The 18,921-nt window shown below is 41.1% G+C and overlaps 1 protein-coding gene and 1 long non-coding RNA gene across 7 annotated transcripts in view; both read left to right on the forward strand.

Annotated features, from left to right (window-relative positions):
• Positions 1-18,921, forward strand: part of DIS3L (DIS3 like exosome 3'-5' exoribonuclease) — a 34,109-nt gene that overhangs the window by 420 nt on the left and 14,768 nt on the right. For 2 of the 6 annotated variants that reach the window (XM_036305486.1, XM_036305454.1), the window contains exons 2-7: positions 1,209-1,362; positions 10,306-10,434; positions 11,670-11,805; positions 15,977-16,153; positions 17,416-17,494; positions 18,529-18,708. In XM_036305486.1, the coding sequence (XP_036161379.1) occupies positions 1,209-1,362; positions 10,306-10,434; positions 11,670-11,805; positions 15,977-16,153; positions 17,416-17,494; positions 18,529-18,708 (855 nt within the window). Of the gene's footprint in view, positions 1-36; positions 469-857; positions 876-1,208; positions 1,363-10,243; positions 10,435-11,669; positions 11,806-15,976; positions 16,154-17,409; positions 17,495-18,528; positions 18,709-18,921 lie in introns of those variants that run through there. The other 4 variants (XM_036305462.1, XM_036305470.1, XM_036305479.1 and 1 more) reach the window with 4 other exon arrangements.
• On the forward strand, positions 4,816-6,844 carry LOC118654194. The gene is made up of 2 exons (XR_004966987.1): positions 4,816-5,308; positions 6,174-6,844. It is a non-coding gene; the product is annotated as an uncharacterized LOC118654194 (long non-coding RNA).

Below are 18,921 nucleotides of genomic sequence, written 5' to 3' on the forward strand. Positions count from 1 at the left end.
CCCCGGCCTCCCGGCCTCCCGGCCTCCCGGCCTCCCGCCGCCCCGGCCTCCCGGCCCCCCGCCGCTCCGGCCTCCCCTGCGTCCGGACTGCGCGTCGGGAGCTGGGAGCGGCGGCCCCGAGACGCGGAGACGCGGGGCGCGCTGCTTGGGGGGCGCTCCGCGTAGGACTCCCGGCTGCTGCGCCCAGGAAATGGAGGGCCCAGAGCAGCAGCCTCCCGGCCCCGAAGCCTGGGGACTGGGCCCCCGGGAGACCTGAGCGCGGGAGCCGGGCCTGGCTGCCCCCAGGGGCGCAGGCGGTGAACCGGGGAGCCCTGAGTTGTGGGCCCCTCGGCGACGGGCGGGACGCGAACCCGTGGCCTGGGCGCGGGCCCTGCCGCCGCTCTTTTCTTCGCTCCCTACACGTCCTCTGGCCCCAGCACCGATGCCTCGGGCGTTTATCCAGGGGAGAGAGCGCCCTCTTCACCTGGGGTTAGTGAACGATGTGCGCCCCGGTGAACGGGAAGGTCAGGGCGGAGTTGGACTGGGGACCGCAGTGCACTAGACCTTCCCGCACTGGCCCATTGGGCGCAGCAGGTTACTTGCGGGTCCCCTTCCCTCTGGGGGAGATGAGCGTCCTGGGCCTTTTCAACGACTATTTGGAATCCTTAGCTTGATTGGGAATTGATGGTTAAGGTGAACATTTCGGTTACCGCTTGGCTCCCCAGCTCCCTGACTCGGTCTGGGCGGGCACCCTGCCACCGCCCTCGCTTGCCCTGAGCATCTTTTCTGGACCGTGGAGACTTCTGCGCATGTTCACAAACGAGCCAGCACCGGCTTGGAACTGCTGGACAGAAACAAGTGGCTAACATGTACATGTTTGAGTGCCTCGTTTAAATGTGAGGTTCTCCCGAGTTCACACAAATATTCAGGTTGTGTTAAAGATGTGCCCTTTTTAAAATTAAAAAATAAATCAGTTATCCCCTCCTCCACTGGCAACACTGTAAACTACACTGAACTTTTATTTATCACCGCTTCAGAAAAATGAAGGTGCTGAATTTACCTGAATGTTGGGCCTCTACCAAAGCACATTTGTCTTGTCCTTTAAAAACTTCACAGCGTAGTTAAGGTTGGAAGTTATTTTGCACAGGAGGGGCACCATGACATTGAAATAGTAATAAACCAGGTTTGCAAGTGTTGTCTAATCTCTTACCTTTTGAATTATGTTTCAGAGGGGAAACTCTTGTCTGGTGATGTGACTCATTACATGATCCCCGATTGGAAAGTTGTTCAAGATTACCTCGAGATCCTGGAGTTTCCTGAATTAAAGGGAATTATTTTCATGCAAACAGCTTGTCAAGCTGTGCAGCATCAAAGAGGCCGGAGGTATCTGTTTTGCATTATTTATTTATGGCGTTGATACACCCCCACACACACCTTTTTTTAGAAAAGATCCTTTGTTGCAGCGGGAGGGGATGCATTTATTATTTTGTCAGAAAATATTTTTTGAACTAATTTAGTATTCTCTTTGCTGGTAGGAATGCAATAACATTATTTTATATTTCTGCTTCAACATCTGTCCAAAAGATCTGACTGTAGATCAATAAGCTACAGTGTCCCCAGTATTGGGTATTTAAGATTCTTGGCTTTTGGTTTACATTTTATAGCAGTTATTGCTTATTTCTTGTTGATAACGCATATTATTTAATCTTATTTATAGATCTATTGTTTCAGATGCTTACTTTTTATTCCCTTGGAGAAAAGTACTTTATTTTTAAATTTTAGACTCCGTTATGGTAGATACAAATCGTATTTGTAGTGATTTATTCAATGAAATCAGAAATTACTTGTTTTATTTTTAGGTTACTAGTATAACTACCAACCATAGTAATTGTATTTGCTAAACAAAGGATTTTTTTATTGAAATCAGTCTAAAATGCTTGCCTTGTACCTTTTAAACAAATGCTCAAAAATTGGTTTTGTTTCAGTTAACATTGGGAAAAGATTTATGATTTGAACTTGAAGCCTCATACTGTATGGAAACAGCATACAGTATTACAAACTATATATCCAGACTCTTAACAGCCCAAGTCATTTAAAAAGCAGAAACTATGCATTTATTCTTTTTTAAATGTTGTAGTTTCTTCAGATCTTGGTCGTAAAAGATGAACTGTGTTTATTTGTATATGAAAATGATAAGTTGTCCTTATTATATGCTCAGTTCCAAAAAATATGCATTAACTAGATTGTGTGCAGGTTTTTCAGACAGAATATTTTTAAATGAGCTTGAAGTTGATTTTGTTCAGACAGAAAGATATAGATGTTTATACACATTCAGATTTAAATGCTGCTCTAGGTGTCGTATTTCAATTTCTGCTACTCAAATCAATTTGTTGTTATCATTCAGATTGCTAACACACTGCAGAGCCTTTTCAGCTTCTGTTTTCTAAAGTATTTTTAATATTAAGGATTGTTTTTAAAACCAATTGCTGGGACATTAAAAAACAAAGAATTGGGATTTAAATGTCTTTTCTCCTGAACATTTCAAAAGTAGTTAACTTGATGAAAAACTATTGGTTTTCCATCGCTTTACCATGTCTATGAATATACTAAATGTGAAAACAAAAGATGAGTTATGAAGTAGGCCATAAGATAATACCCTGGTTTTCCCATTTGGTAAGCATTTTTTGAGCCCCTAGTTTCAGGCCTTCTGGAGTAGTACAAAGTCTTAGTTCCTTTCTCAGCAGACCTATTGTCTTGTTGGGGTCGGATGCAAGAAGCAAGAAGGTAATTATGACACACCTTAGACACAGGTGGGATAATTTAATGTGGACTATACAAAGTGCAGAAGTATATATGGGGTGTGGGGATTAAGCTACAAAGTCCTCTGAAAGGGTTAGCAGTGATGGCGAAGCTATGACACATGTGTCAAAGGTGACACACATGTCAGGGGTGACATGCGAACTCATTTTTTTTTTGTTGATTTTTCTTTGTTAAATGGTATTTAAATATATAAAATAAATATCAAAAATATAAGTCTTTGTTTTACTATGGTTGCAAATATCAAAAAATTTCTATATGTGACACGGCACCAGAGTTAAGTTAGGGTTTTTCAAAATGCTGACACGCCGAGCTCAAAAGGTTCGCCATGACTGGGTTAGAGACTGGTCTTAAAGGAGGGATAATGAACATGATTGACGTCGAGAAAAAAGAGGCAGGAAAGGAATCAGCAAGTTTGGGACTTGGTGCTTTGTTTATCTGTTAAGCAACCAGCTGGTGTATGCAGATTGACATAGCTAAATGACCTAAGCCCTAGAAAGTGTCATATGTTGAAAGCTAACTTTAGAATTGATGATAGCTGTTGAATAGATAACATCCAGGAGTTTGCTTTATTAATCTGGCATTCATAAGTGTTCAAAATGGCCTGTTTCATTAGTATATTGTACAAAAGTGTAAGTCATTTCACTTTTTATATTTAACCAAATGTGGCCTAGCGGAAGCTCTGTGGTGTTTGCTTCGTTTAATGTTGGGAAACATTTTGTTTTTCAGTTCTTCCTTGGAAATTTTTGAGATGCTGGTAAATAATTTTTTATATGCTTTTAGGAACAGTATTGCTTAGGAAAGCTTTGTCAGTTAAAAATACCTGCTCTGGCTAGAGCCGGTTTGGCTCAGTGGCTAGTGTTAGGTCTCCGAAGGAGGAATGCACGAGGCCAGAGTGGTGAGGGATTACGAATTTATTTGATCATCCGCATACCAGGTGGCTGAGCCTGGATGGCTCCAGCACCCAGTGAAGGGAGTCAGCGGCTTTTAAAGGACCTTTGGCAGGATTTTTCTGGGTGGAGACTTCTTTATGCATACCCCCAGGGGAGAGAATGGCATGTGGTCACTGCAAGTGTAAAGTGGTCTCAGCAAAGAGAATGTCCATAGTGAAATGACCTGAAAAGCCAGTTCCTGGGGGAAGGGTATCAACTCAATTGCTCCATCAAACCTAACAGTTAGAGTGTCAGCCTGCAGACTGAAGAGTCCTGGGTGGATTCCAGTCAAGGGCAGGTACCTCAGTTGCAGGCTTGATCCCGGGCCCAGGGTGTGCATGCGGGAGGCAACCAGTCAATGTGTTCTCTCTCTGTCTCTCCCCCTCCCTTCTACTCTATTAAAAAAAAAAAAATCAATGGAAAATATCCTCGGGTGAGGATTAACAAAAAATAAAATAAAAGTCCTGCTCTGGTCTAGTGTCTAGTTTAAGGATGCCTTGCTTTCTCTTTTTGACCCCCCTTTCTGATTTCTTCTGTATAGCTTCAGAGTCTCAATAGTTCGTGCCTAGTTCCTCAATATATATCATAAGATAGGGATCATGGACTATTATAGTCAAAGAGGATCTAAGAGGCCAATATGATCTATCCCCATCCAATACATCAGTGTTACTCAACATGAGTAATATCACTGACTTTGTTTCTAAAAGAAAACATTTCTCATGGACACACAGTGTTAATTTAAATTATTTTGTTGTATTACTATTTAAATATCTTTAAACATAAAGCTAGGTGTAAGTCCTCATGCTTAAGTACTTAATACAACACTAAGACCAAATAGAGCCCTAGCCAGTTTGGCTCAGTGGATAGAGCATCTACCTGTGGACCAAAGGGTCCTGGGTTTGATTCTGGTCTAGAGCACATACCTTGGTTGCAGGCACCTCCCTGGCCCAGGCCCTCCCTGGTCGGCTTGTGCAGGAGGCAACCAATTGATGTGTTTCTCTGTGTCTTTTCCTCTCTCTTCCACTCTCACTAAAAATCAATGGAAAAATATGCTAGGGCGAGGATTAACAAAACAAAACAAAACAAAACAAAACAAAAAATCAAACCTTCAAATTCAATAAACAAAACTGTAAAATCAGAAAACTGCAAATGAACATTAATTTAATGTGACAGATGACATTAATTTACTGAAGTGAAATTACCAGAGTTGGAGAGAGACATAGCTCTAATCTGCTCCTATATTTAATATGACTTTGGGGTTTTTTTATTTAAATAATATTGATGCAGAAAAATGGCCTGGTCTCATTAGTATATTATACAAAACAGTATGAAAAGTTAAGGTTTTGATTGTTCAGGATAATCACACATTGTGCCATCTAACAATCCTCAAATGACTATTTAATGAGGCGTTTCTTGATAACTCTGTAAGGCTGTCTTGTTGACCACATTCATTCACAGGTGTTTGTTTTTTTATTCAACAAATCTTTATTGAAAGACTGTAGGTTCCAGAAACTGCCAGCACTGAGGACACAGTAGTGAACAAAAGTGGATATGATCTTGAGGGGAACAGGCAGAATCAGGTAAACAGATGGAGAACTGCAGCTGTGACAGGTGCACTGAAGGCCAGGTACAGGGCTCCAGGAGAGCCGGAAGTCATCAGGGAGACGGGAAAGGCTTTCCTGAGGGCGGTGCCTCTACTGAGCTCTGAGGGATGAGTGGGTATAAACCAGAGAAAAGCTTCCCAGGTGAGGAAACTGCTGTGCAAGGTCATAGGGAAGGGCATGCTGCTCAAGGAACATAAAGAAGGCCCTGGATTGGATGATAGACCTCGGGGCCTCAGGGATGTCAGTGAAGGGTCTTAAGCAGGGTGAAACGACATAATTAGATTGCTGTTTTGAAAAGATGCCAGGGCCAGTGGAGAAAAGGCAGGCAGAAGACAGGAGGCTGTTGCTTTAGTTCAGACGAGATATGTTGGTAGCTTAGAGATGGAGAGAAATAGACATTTCAAATAGCTACTTAGTAGGTAAAATCTATAGAACTTCCTAAGCATGTGACCAAGAGAATTGAAAACATGTCCACGCAAAAACTTGTACATGAATGTTCATAGCAGCTCTATTTATATTAGCCAAAAAAATGGAAAAACCCAAATGTCTATCAATTGCTGAATGGTTACATAAAATGTGGTTTATTCATGCAAAGAAATATTAGTCAGCCATAAAAAGGGATGAAGAACTGGTACATGCCACAACTAGATGAACCATGAAAATATTATTCTAAGTGAAAGAAACTAACCACACAGAAAAATTATATAGTGTATGATTCTACTTATATAAAATGTCAGAATAGGTAAATCCAAGAAACAGAAAGTAGATTAGTTAGGTTGCCAGAGGCTGGGGGTCAGGGGAAATGGAGAATGACTGCTTAATGGGTATTTTTCTTTTGAAGGTGATGAAATGTTCTGGAATTAGATCGTGGGCATGGTTACATAACTCAGTGACTATACTAAAAACCATTGAAATGAACATTTTAAAGGGTGAATTTTATGGTATGTGAATTATATCTCAATAAAGCTGTTACTTTTTAAAAAAAAAAAAAACCTGTAGAACTTAGTATGGATTTAGATAAGTGAGGTGAGGAAGAAGGTGGTGTCAAGGATAACGCTAAGCTTTCTGGCTTATGTAAGTGGATGGAGAGAGGATGCACCCAACGAGGTCTGAGGGGGAGGGGCAGAGAAAGGTCTTGAGTTTGAAGTGTCTGAGGCTGCCAGGAGGGCAGGCGCTGACCACAAAGGGCACTGTAGTTAGAAGGCAGTCATTCAGCTGGTCCAAAAGATACTCTGTTAGAAATGTTTTAAGAGTATCACCTAATATAAATGGAAACATAAAATTCTTGTAGAAAACTCAAGGACCTTTGAAAGTAAGTCTACTAGTCCCTACCAAGGTTCTGGGGAAACTGGTTGAAGAAACACAATGCTGAATGCACAACTCACTTCCCCACTGATTGTGGGACACCCACTTCTAATCCCCAGAGAGTATAGTCAGCAGGGGGATGGGATGAAGGGATGTTGCATCTGTGAGATCACCTTGAATAAAAATAGTAAAAAAAAAAAAAAAAAATCAATTTAAAGAAGGTAAGTTCAGCCCCACTAAGAAATTGTTTGAAATGTTTTTGATAATAGAGATTTGGAAAACACTGAAGCCAGTCCAAGGAAACTAGGGGTTTTCTGTAAGACTGGAATTTTTAAAACTTAAGATAATTTAATTGTACTTCATTGTCTAAAACTATTATTCTCCGATCATTCAGGCCAAACTTGTTCAAGGCACTATGGATGTTCTTTGTTGGTTCCATGCAAGTTTCTCAATTCTACTAGTATAATATGCACCGCCAACCCTGACTAGCAAAAAAAAATGACTGTATTGTATGTGTGCACTATTAAATTATAACCATGAGCCCTCATGCCTACAAGAAAATCCAAATGTCACACTCAGAGTGATTCCCTGTTTCTCTCCTGCTTTCCCCGTTGATAGTCTTGTGCCATTTGTTTATTTGTTTTATCCAGCTGATAGGTAGTTGACAAATGGAAGCACACTCAAAATCTAAGGAAAATATAAGGGGATGAAACTTAAAATTGAGGAAATTCTTTTTTAAGTTATGTAATTTTCTAAACATTAGGAAGAATTATCTTTCTTCTCATTTGGTGCTAAACCCCCTGGATCTGGCTTGTAGAACAAGAACATCAGTATTTGGGAAGGACAGGATTTGAGAATACCTGGGTCAGAAATGCAGTGGCGGCTGGAGCCATCCAAGCTCAGCCACCTGGTGTGCGAATGATCGAATAAATTTGTAATCCCTCACCAAAAAAAAAAAAAAAAATGCAGTGGCACAACAAATGCTGTGTTGTGTAGGAAGCCTAGCAAAAGAGTAACTGGGTTCTGAGGAGGTCAGTTTCTTCTGAGGAATATCCTGTATTTGGATCACTGTTGTCACACAGAGGTTGTGAGTTCATTGATTCGTTTGGAAAACGTTTATTGAGCACCTGTTTTGGATTAAGCACTGAAGATACAAAGATGAACCAGACTGTCTGCTGTCTTGAGCATCAATACCCTCTCTCCTCCCTTGGGCCCTTTGTCTGGCTAACTCCCATTCATCCTTCAGGACTCCAGTGTTGCCTCCTCCCAGATGCCTTCCCCATCCCTCTCGTGTTCTTGTCACACCCCAAACTTTGCCTTTCATGGCACTTGTCCCACTAAAATGGGCAGTTCTGGTTTTTGTTTTATTTTGTTTTACCAATTAGTATAGCTATTTTTAAAAATTGTGGTAAAATATATATAACATAACATTTGCCATTTAAAAGTGTACAGTTCAGTGACATTGAGTGCATTCCTGTTATCAACCAGTCTCCAGAACTTATTTCATCTTCCCAGACTGAAACTCTACCCCCATTAATCACTAACTTCCCACTCTTCCCTTCCCCATCCCGTGGCAACCACTATTCTACTTCCTGTCTGTAAGTTGACTACTCAAGGAAATTCATATAAGCAGACTCATACAGCACTTTTGTGCCAGGCTTATTTCACTCGACATCATGTCTTCAAGCTTCATCCATGTTATAGCATGTACCAGAACTTCCTTTTTAAGGTTGAATGATATCCCATGGTACATACAGATATATAGCACCTTCTGGTTTTTCCATTTACCTGTCAAAGGACACTTAGGTTGCTTCCAGTTTTGGGCTATTGTGAGTAACGCTGCTTTGAACAGGGGTGTACTAATATCTTTTGAGACCCTGCTTTCAATTCTTCGGGGTCTCAACCCAGAAGTGGGATTGCTGGGTCTTTTGGTAGTTCTCGTTTTTATTTTTATTTTATTTCATTTCTTTTTTTTTTTTTTTTTTTTTTTTGAGGATGGGGTGGTTCTGTTGGGTTTACCATGAGCAGGACTGCTTCAGACAAAGGACAGCAGTGAGATGTCTGGGTGGCGGCCCCTGAGGGCATGCAGTGGAGCAAAAGACTTGGCACATGGAAGAGAGCAGCAAAAATTTGCTGGATGAAGGATGTTGAATAAGGGGGATGATTTGTAAACAAATAATTACACTAAGTTCAGGTGCTTTATTGGGAGTGTATAAAATGTGACGGTAGATAAAGGGAACACAAACTATGAAGGATATGATCAGGAAAAATGGGCAGTATGTTTTTGGTGTTTCCTCTGAAATAATAAATTGTAGATGTTTATGAAGCCTCTTCTAAAATATTTCTTATTGCTTAACAAATAAATGCTGATTTGAAAAAATTCATGCATGACAGAAATGTGTAAAGCAGAAAGTAAAAGTCTTGGCCTCACCAGTCTGCAGGGATGATCACTGTTGACAGGTGGTGTAGACTCTTCTGTGCATAATCTAAGAGGTTTTAAAAATGATTTTCAGTGTATCTGTGAACATGGGAAAGTTACCGATTTAGTGGGTTCTAGGCATTTTGGGGTGGGGCAGCTTTTTCTGCACAGTGGGATCTGTTAAGGAAAGCTGCCATCCACAGAAGTGAAAATCAATCCCTTTGTTTATTAGGGAATTATAAGTTGTATTATTTGATGATTCAAATAATGTTTTTTATGTTGGCTCAGTTTTAGATTACTAAGAAAAGAAAATCAGTGTTTCTTGTTTTCTAATGAAATGTTAAGGCCACGCAGATAATGGTGGTTAGCATTTATTTGGAGAGTTCTGCCTTTGCTTTCATGAAAAGACTAATTTCTTAAAAACCCATGGTGGCAACCTGGTGGTGGGAATGGAAGGGCACAAATTTTATTATACTAAATAATAATAAGGCATCGACCTTGGATAATTTTTATGCTAATTTAATATCTGGTTTAATATCAATCTCTTTTTAAATAAACATTGTCTTCCTGAGAAATAACTAAATATTCTGTAGTCCACATTACCCAGACTATTGAAAAGCACCTTCTCAGAAATTGACCCATAGAAGACCTCATATTTGATTTGTGACTTGGACTAACGTTGGAAGGATCTCCTGATGGGAAACCTTAAAACTCTCTGTTAGTTCTCTGACAGGTGAAGCTGGCCTCACTCATGTAAATGACGTGGCTGCATAAATAAAATTTACAGATAAATCCCCATACTTAGTTTTCTAGGGCTGCCAGCAAAAAGTAAAAGGTACTAATGCCTAATGCCACTTAGAGAACAAAGTGAGGTACAAAAGTAAAGTGCAAAAGTCTGCTGGCCTGTGTCCTCCATGAGCCTTTGAAGTGGGGGCTCTGTGGGGCAGCGTCATATAATTACATAATAAATGGCCAGAAGTCCCAGAAGGAGGAAGAGGTTTAGAGGGGCTGGATTGATCCACAGACTAATTAATGAGGCCCTGCCCAGGCACATTCTAGCAGACAGAAATTGAGAAAGAGAAGCCCAATGATACTGTGCACACTAAGGCCAATATTAAATAAATGGTTCTCAGGTTTTAAATGATCCATCTTTTTCTCTAAACTGTCTCATCTTTTTTGATCCTTAGCAAGAGCTGGCAGTAGATGAGTACCTGCTGTGTTAGATTTATTTTTCTCCTCTGTGTCACAGACAGTATAATAAATTGCGAAACCTCCTGAAGGATGCGCGTCATGATTGCGTTCTCTTTGCTAATGAATTCCAGCAATACTGCTATCTCCCTCGGGAAAGAGGAGAATCCATGGAAAAGTGGCAGACCAGGTATGGCACTGAATTGCTGTGAGTGTTCATATGATCTTCTGTAATTTCTTTATCGTTGGCTATTTGGGCATTAAGCGGTATGCTAAAATCAACAATTATTCTGGAACCATGATTAATGTTGAACTGCTTACCATGTCAATATTTTAGATATGTCAGTTGAATACCTAATTGATCTATTTTAGAAGTTACAATTAGGGAGGTTATACCCAGAGTAAGTTTGCCCCAGACCTTAATAGCTAGCAGAGTCATTCCAGTGATCCAAACATCATCACTTTAATGCTTGTGTGTGGGAAGACGGGGAGTCCTACTCTTAAGCTAAGATCTCAGTTTTTCTGGCATAGCTCTATTATCCCAGCTAGTCTTATTAAGCTGAAACTGGCAGGTTAATTCCAGTAGATCTGTTCCAGGAAGAGCCGTGTCATAGTTTAGATCCACCTAAAAGCAGAGCCTGAAGCAAGGACTTGGTGTGAGTTGTTTACTTCTGAGGCAATTCCCATAAGCAGGACTGAGGAAGTAGGGAGAGTGAGACAGAGAAGGAGGGAACGCAGGAAAGGATGTGTTAATGCGGTGGAGACTGAGGCTCCGTCCTGCTGGGATCCTCTGAGAAGCTGAGTAGCGTGTACCTAAGAAGTTACCTCGAAGGTCGGAGGCTAGGGCTTTGAGTTAGTGCCCCCTTTAGCTTTTTAAGATATGCTTTTTCATTTATTTTTAGAGAGAAAGGAAGGGGGAGAGAGAAACATCCATCCGTTGCCGCCCATATCCGCCCTGACCCGAATTGAACCTGTAACCGAGGTATGTGTCCTGATCCGGAATCAAACCCGTAACCTTTTGGTGTATGGGAGGACGCTCCAAGCAACTGAGCCACCCAGCCGGGGCTTGTTTTATCGTTTAAGCCTCACATAGCTTGTCATCCATGTGGTGCTGTGTCACTCAGCCCTCTAATTAAAAAGTGTTAACAGATGGCAGAACCTCATAGGATTTAGGCCGGATGAGGAAATGAAAGAGATTGGAGTGGTGGCTGGATGTCGTAGGGAAAAGAGATGTCAAGCACTTTTTGATTCATCTTTGTGTCCCCCAGAGTACCCAACCCGGGGTGTATTTATAATGGTGTTCAGGAAGTATTTGTTGAGTGGATAGTTCGCTGTATAAACCAAAGGATAGCAGATCAAAAGTAAGATATAAAATTCTGAGTAAGAGCTTGTGTTTGAGGGCTCACCTGCCCTTTGCTTTTCTAGGAGCATATACAATGCAGCCGTTTGGTACTATCACCACTGCCAGGACAGGATGCCCATCATTATGGTGACAGAAGATGAAGAGGCGGTTCCACAGTATGGAAGTGAAACAGAAGGAGTGTTTGTGATTTCTTTCAAGGTATTTCCAGCTGGTGTGTGTGTGTGTGTGTATGTGTGTGTGTGTGTGTGTGTGTATGTGTTCATTTCCTAAGTAGTTCCCAGAGCACTCTAGATCCCTTTGGCAATATAGGAAAGGGAAAATAAAGAATGAAGGAAGACTTAAAGAAGTTCCATATCTTCATTACTCCCCAGCTAATTAATCTTGACTTTTGCAAATCTGGGCAAACTACCTGTGACTGTAAGGCCTACAGCATCCAAGACCTCAGTCCAACAAGCCCCTGTTGACAGAAACTTATGTAGTTTCAGCAGTAACAATATTAGTGATGATGATAATGATGATAGGTTGAATCTTATAAAATTGCCACTGTTCTGTTGTTTTGACCTACAAAATGGCGATTTTACATAGTTCCACCAACTAGCAATAGCCGACATATCTATGCCACACACTGTTCTAAGTGTATTATTTCATTTAATTCTGGCAATAACCCAGTGAGGTATGTGTTATCATCCCCATTTTATTGGTGAGGAAGAAAACTAAAGCACAGAAAGGCTAAGCAACTTGCCCAAGGTCACATGGGTAGAAAGTGGTAGAACTGGGATTAGAACACAGGCAGTCTTTATTCCAAAGCTCTTAACTATCATGCTTTACTGCCTCCCAAATAATTCCTCTGAATACACATAAAACACAGTTTTAAAGGCCAGTCTAGTTTCTTCACTCTTCCCCACTTATGAATATGCATGGGGGTTGAGAGACTAAAGGAAGGGGTGAGACATGATATTGTTTATGTGAGAGCTGTTGGATCAGTTTGGTGTACAGATCATAGGAAGGAGCAGCATTCTCGGTGACAGGTTCTTGGGCCGTCTTAGCAACACAGTTCTCCTATTTTGTAGGTACCTTTTGGGACAGTAGGATGAGTATTAATCTCTCCGTCGATTACTTGTCTCTTCTGTCTGCCCAGTTGGTCAATCAAGTTCCAATGGTTGATATCTTTTTTTGATTGAGAGACTAGAATGAGGCCCTCCATTACCCCTGTCAGTTTACAGAAAGTCTAGTTGGATTTCAAATTGTAGATTCTATAAGTGTTTCAAGGTGTGTGTATTGCTAAAGATTTGCCAATAGAATTCTCTTGGCCCCACTATAAAAAGTGTTCTGGCGTGCCAGTGAATTCCAGGGCACTGGATATTAATGGCAGTGTCACTTATTTTTTCTGTTGCAATACATCATGTCTTGTTCCTGCAGAGGACAGTTGACTAAAATCACATTTTTCTGCTTTTTGTGAAAATTGCTTTTCTTTGTAGTTCAGTGGTATAGTACAGTTTTATTTTGTATAGCATCTCCTAAGCAAACTCCTCTGTGACCGAGGGCTTCATAGAAGTGAATGATAACAGGAGAAAGGAGATACTGTGAAGATCATGTGTGAAGGAAGCCCAGAATTTTCTGTGGGGACTTGAAGTTAGATGGGTAAGAGCGAAGGCAATAAACCCTCTGGAATAGGTGGTTTATCATAGTAAAAGTTAATCTTGGTAACTTTTATGCCTTCTCTTTATAAATTCAAACCTTGGATAAAAGTACTAGAAATTTTTCTGCAAAATAAATTTGTTGATTTACATAAAGTCCTTAATTTATATAGAATTTGCTGAATTGGAGACCTTTGGATGAATTTATTTTATTTTATTCATTTTATTTTGTTTAAAGCCTGTTGTTGCTTTTTTTAAAATCACTTCTAATCATTTAATGTAGTTAGTTGCAATTTAGTTTAGATTTATGTGTGGGGTATTTTTTTTTGCAATTTAGGAGTAAGACTTTTACTTTTAAACTAGAGGCCCATTGCACGAATATTCACACAATAGGCCTTCCTTCCCCTTGCTGCCGGCACCGGTTTTCCTCCGGCACCCGGGACCCAGGCCTTTGGTCTGGCCACAGCGGAGAAGCCAAGCCTCTTCAGTCTTCAGTTGTCTTCAGTCTTCGCTCCGTGCCTGTGTATGCAAATTAACCCGCCATCTTTGTTGGGTTAATTTGCATGCTCATCCTGATTGGCTGGTGGGCATAGCAGAGTGATGACCAATTTACATATTTCTCTTTTATTAGTGTAGATATATTTTAATTGATTTCAGAGAGGAAGGGAGAGGGAGAGAAAGACAGAAGCATCAATGATGAGAAAGAATCACCAATGGGCTGCCTTCTGAATGCCCCCTACTGGGGATCGAGCCCGCAACCCAGGCACTCAGGCACCTGGGCACATGCCCTGACCAGAAGTCAACCATGTCCTCCTGATTCATAGGTTGACATTCAACCACTGAGCCAGATTGACCAGGCAGACTTTTTTATCAGTACTTTTTCCTTGATGTTTTAGCTATAAAACATTTATTTGCTTTGTCAATGAACATGTTAAGTTGTACTGTGGCTTATGCAACAGCTATTACTTAAGCAAGCCTTATTTTCAATTAGCACTAAAACAGACCACTGTATATTCACTTCTCACCGAGTTGCCCATTTTGTTTCATACTACTCACATTCTTGTTTTAAATGTCTTTTAATTTTAACAGTTCACTTTACAGTGCTGTTTACTGAAGTTATTTGTTAAATAAAAATGCATAAATTTAAACACACACATACTTAAGCAGACAACTTTTACCAAGGCTCCTGTAACTTCTGGTGTCTTTCCTGACCCCCCTCACACAATTTTCTGAATTATGTTTTCCACCTTACCCAGCTGCACCACAAGAGCAACTGCCACTAATCCTAAGTAAACATTTCCTATTCTCCTTAGGAAGAATCAAACCCAGCTTTTACCAAACCTTTGGTGTCTGAGGCTCATACTCATGGTGTGCAACAGTTGCTTTTTTTGAGCAGAGACTAATTCTTGGTGCTAATAAATGATAAGTGACCACAGAATTGGGGTACCAGTGTTAGCACAGAAAGAACTTCTGGGAGAACTAGGGTAAGAAAGGAAGTAGTTTGAACAGGACCCTGAAATTAGTGGGAGGAAAGCTAGAGTTAACAAGGATCATGTATTTTCTTTTTAAGCACAGAAAGAGAATGCTAGATCCTACCTTAGACCTAAAGTTGAATTAATGCCCAGCTGGTATTGCTCAGTGGTTGAGCATTACCCTATAATCCAAGAGATTTGATTCCCAGCCAGGGCACATGCCCGGATTGCTGGATCGATCCCCAGTGTGGGGCCTGCAAGAGGCAGCCAATCAATGATTCTCTCTCATCATTGATGTTTTTATCTTTCTCTCCCTCTCCCTTCTTCTCTGAAATCAATAAATATTTTTTTAAAGTTGAATTAAAAATCCTATCTAAATTTGATTTTGTTTAGTGAGAGTCGTCCATTTGAGGGATTGTTCCCTGGACACACAGAGTAGAAGTAACCAGCTAACCTTACCCACCACACTGTCCTCTTGTGCGTGATCGCCTTGGGGTTTTGTCCAGGGCCTTTCTGAAAGAACTACGCCAAGATGTTCAATGGTATTTGGTAATATCGGGGGGGACTCTGGCCACTTGCTTCAAAGTTATGTTCATACCAGGTCATCACACTAATGGCAACTTCGAGTATCATTTACATGAGGAGTGTTACTACATCTGTGGACAGCCTGAGAAGAAGGCTCAGTCTTCTGGGAGCTTATGAAGTGGGGGAAAGCCTAACACCAAAGAATACCAGTACTTTGCTCACTTGACTTTCCCCACTTTCTGCTCATTTGACATTGCCAGTGGATTGAGGGCAGGGAGACATTTTCTTATACACTTTACTTCTTGCCATGTTTATGTTCTTAAGTTTCTTATAAATTTCAAACATTGCAGGGTATTAAAAAAAGAAGATAGGAGCTTTTTCTGTCCATTCATTATAGGCCATTATCTGCAGCAATGACATGCCAGGCAGACTGTTGGTGTGTATGTGCCTGTCTGTGGAGAGAGAGAGAAGGAGATTTGAAAGTTCAGTGTAATCAGGGAGGTGGAAGGGTTCCATGGAGGAACGGCCTCCCTGGGGTTCATTGGCAAGGCTTCAGGGGTTAATGAGATGGCAGGAAGTGAACTGGTAGCATGAGGTTTAGGAAGGTAATGCTCATTTGACACATCTTCAAAACTGCATGCTGGCCATTCCTGTTTGGGATTGTTTTATAATGCTACTGTAATGAAGAGTTATTCTCTTCTGACCATGTTTCTCTTGTGCCTCCATTGAATGCAGAATTACCTGGACAATTTTTGGCCTGATTTAAAAGCTGCCCACGAGCTTTGTGACTCTATCCTTCAGTCTCGGCGGGAAAGAGAGAATGAGAGTCAGGAGAGCCACAGGAAGGAGTACCCTGAACACCTTCCCCTGGAAGTGTTAGAAGCTGGCATTAAGTCCGGACGCTATATCCAGGTGAGGTGGTCATGAGGAGTGCACAGCAGGACCGGCCAGTATGTGCTCTTCCTGTCTCCTGTCAGGGGTGTCTAATGTCAAAGGCTGTAAACAAGATGGGTGGGTATGAGCAAGCCCAGGCCAGTGATGTGTAAGGTGCTTTGGGAGTCATTCTTCCTGTAGACATGGCTGTCTGGTTGGAACTGCTCTGTCGTGTTCTTAATTGGATTACACATTGAGCATCACACGAGTAACCTTGTAAATGCCTTCTATCACTGGGAAAGAGAATGTATTTTTGAATCAGGGTCTGGAGGTTTGGCAAAATTGTAAAATTTGTGAAATTTGGCTTCTTCACTCCTTTGTCATTTTTTCACCCCTTTCAAGGGTCCTTTATGACCCCCCCCACACCCCCAGAACTTAGAAACCCATATGCTGTCAGGGTCTTGAGAATAAAGCAGATAAAATTATTCAGATTTTAAGTTTTGCATGTACTCGTGTGTGTGTGTTTCTGTGCAGTTTTATCACATGGTTAGATTTGTGTGTCTACCTCCACAATCAAGATACAGAATTGTTCTGTCTTGGATTTTACATTTTTAACAAACTACTCAGATTACTTCTATGCAGGCAGAAATTTGAGAATACAACACTGAATTCCTTCCCTTAAGTGTGGGCATTTTAAATTAATATACCTAGAAGGACTAATTCTTCCAACTTGGGAGTAAATTTCACAACATTCTTGGGAGAGTACTTTGAGAAAGAAGGTTTTTATTTTTTTATTTATTTTTTTTTTTAAATATATTTTATTGATTTTTTACAGAGAGGAAGGGAGAGAGATAGAGAGTTAGAAACATCGATGAGAGAGAAACATCGATCAGCTGCCTCCTGCACATCTCCCACCGGGGATGTGCCCGCAACCCAGGTACATGCCCTCGACCGGAACCGAACCTGGGACCTTTCAGTCCGCAGGCCGACGCTCTATCCACTGAGCCAAACCGGTTTCGGCAGAGAAAGAAGGTTTTTAAAGACCACTCATCGCTTAGGTAAGATAGATCCTGGCACTTTCAACACTTGGTATAGCTAAGAATAGTTCAAAATGATGGTGTATTTTCTGGAGAAAAGAAACCTGAGGTGATGAATATTAGTCCAAAACAAAGGGATCACAGACCTTATAAGAGTATTATGGGGATATTTTTATATAGGTTTTTTTAAATTTAAGTTTTTATCTTTTGGAGGTAAAGCAGGCAGGGAAAAAATTTCTACACTGATTTTTATTATGATTTCAGGGAATTCTGAACGTCAACAAACACAGAGCACAAATAGAAGCTTTTGTGCGACTTCAAGGAGCCAGCAGTAAAGATTCAGGTTCAGTATAAACCTTACATAAATCTCCATACTGGCTTTTCATTCTGATATTACCCAATGAAGAAAGCAAAGTTGAAGTTGTCACATCGTATATGCCATGTCAGATATCCCCATGTATACTGGGCGTGTGGGATCATGAGTTGATTTTTTTTTTTTTTTTCTTCTCTAACTTTTTGTTGATAATTTCTGAATTTATTGTCAGAAACTTTAAAAATTATAATAGCTAATATTTTATTGAGTGGTTACTATATACTAGGTACTTTTCTGAACACTTAACATAGGTATTATTGTTTTCCACCTTTTCTACATGAGGATACACAAGGCTACACGTGAGGAAACTAATTTCCAGGGACGCACAGTAACTTGCCCAAGATCAACAGTTGCTGAGTGGGGGGCCGAGACTGCCACTGAGGCAGTCTGACCATGATTTTAAGACATTGCCCTGAATTGCCTCAATGTGCTATATTACCTCATTGGAATCACTAAAAAAGTATAAAATGAAGAAAATATGTAAATAAGTTGAATGATGGAGTCTACTTCGTACTTGTACAATGACAAGGTGCAGAAAACCCTGACAGTCAGGGAGCATGGCTGGGCTGAAGGAGAATGAGACGCAATGGCTTTCTCCGGGCTTTTGCTCGTCAGAATTCCCCACCCTACCCCCCTCCATGTCAGTGCTGCAGTATCCATAGTTCATCAGCCTGCTGGCCTCGCCCTGGCTGCGTGGCCCCTGCAGGTGTGTGACAGAATCCCAGTGTAGGCTTACATGGTCTCATGTAAGGAACTGTTACCTATTTTAAAGGATGATTGAAGGTGATCCTTTATGAAAGCACATTATAGAGTATGACATGGTGGCTGTGTTTCCTCATTCCTAGCCTGTGAACAAAATAAAGAAGCTCGACCTATTTTTTTAAAGAAGGAGGCTTTTCTTTGTAGGAAAGCTGATTAGATCTGATATATTATGTTCGAAGCGCCTCCCTGGTGTGGCACCCCCCTTGACTTTATGGGGTTTCTCTGTGCTGTCCCAAACACAGGTTTAGTTAGCGACATCCTCATCCACGGGATGAAGGCTCGAAACCGCTCGATTCATGGAGACACGGTGGTTGTGGAACTGCTTCCTAAAAGCGAATGGAAAGGAAGAACCGTTGCCTTGTGTGAGAACGACAGTGATGACAAGGCCACAGGGGACTCCCCCAGTGAACCCATGCCCACAGGTGAGCCAGCTGGAAGTCCCACAGTTACCCATTTTTCTTGTGAAATGTTTATTTTGCCTCTCCTCAACAATCCAGAAATTTTGCAATTATTAATACACGATATCGGCTCTTTTCCTACATTATCAGCTTCCCCTCTCTGCAGGTTTATTTTATTCTCATCAGCACCCAAGTATGCTGCAGTATCTCCCATCTTAAAACAAAAACAAAACCCCC

The sequence above is a fragment of the Myotis myotis genome, unplaced genomic scaffold (assembly GCF_014108235.1).
Source record: "Myotis myotis isolate mMyoMyo1 unplaced genomic scaffold, mMyoMyo1.p scaffold_m19_p_1, whole genome shotgun sequence".
In the NCBI taxonomy this organism is placed as follows: Eukaryota; Metazoa; Chordata; class Mammalia; order Chiroptera; family Vespertilionidae; genus Myotis; species Myotis myotis.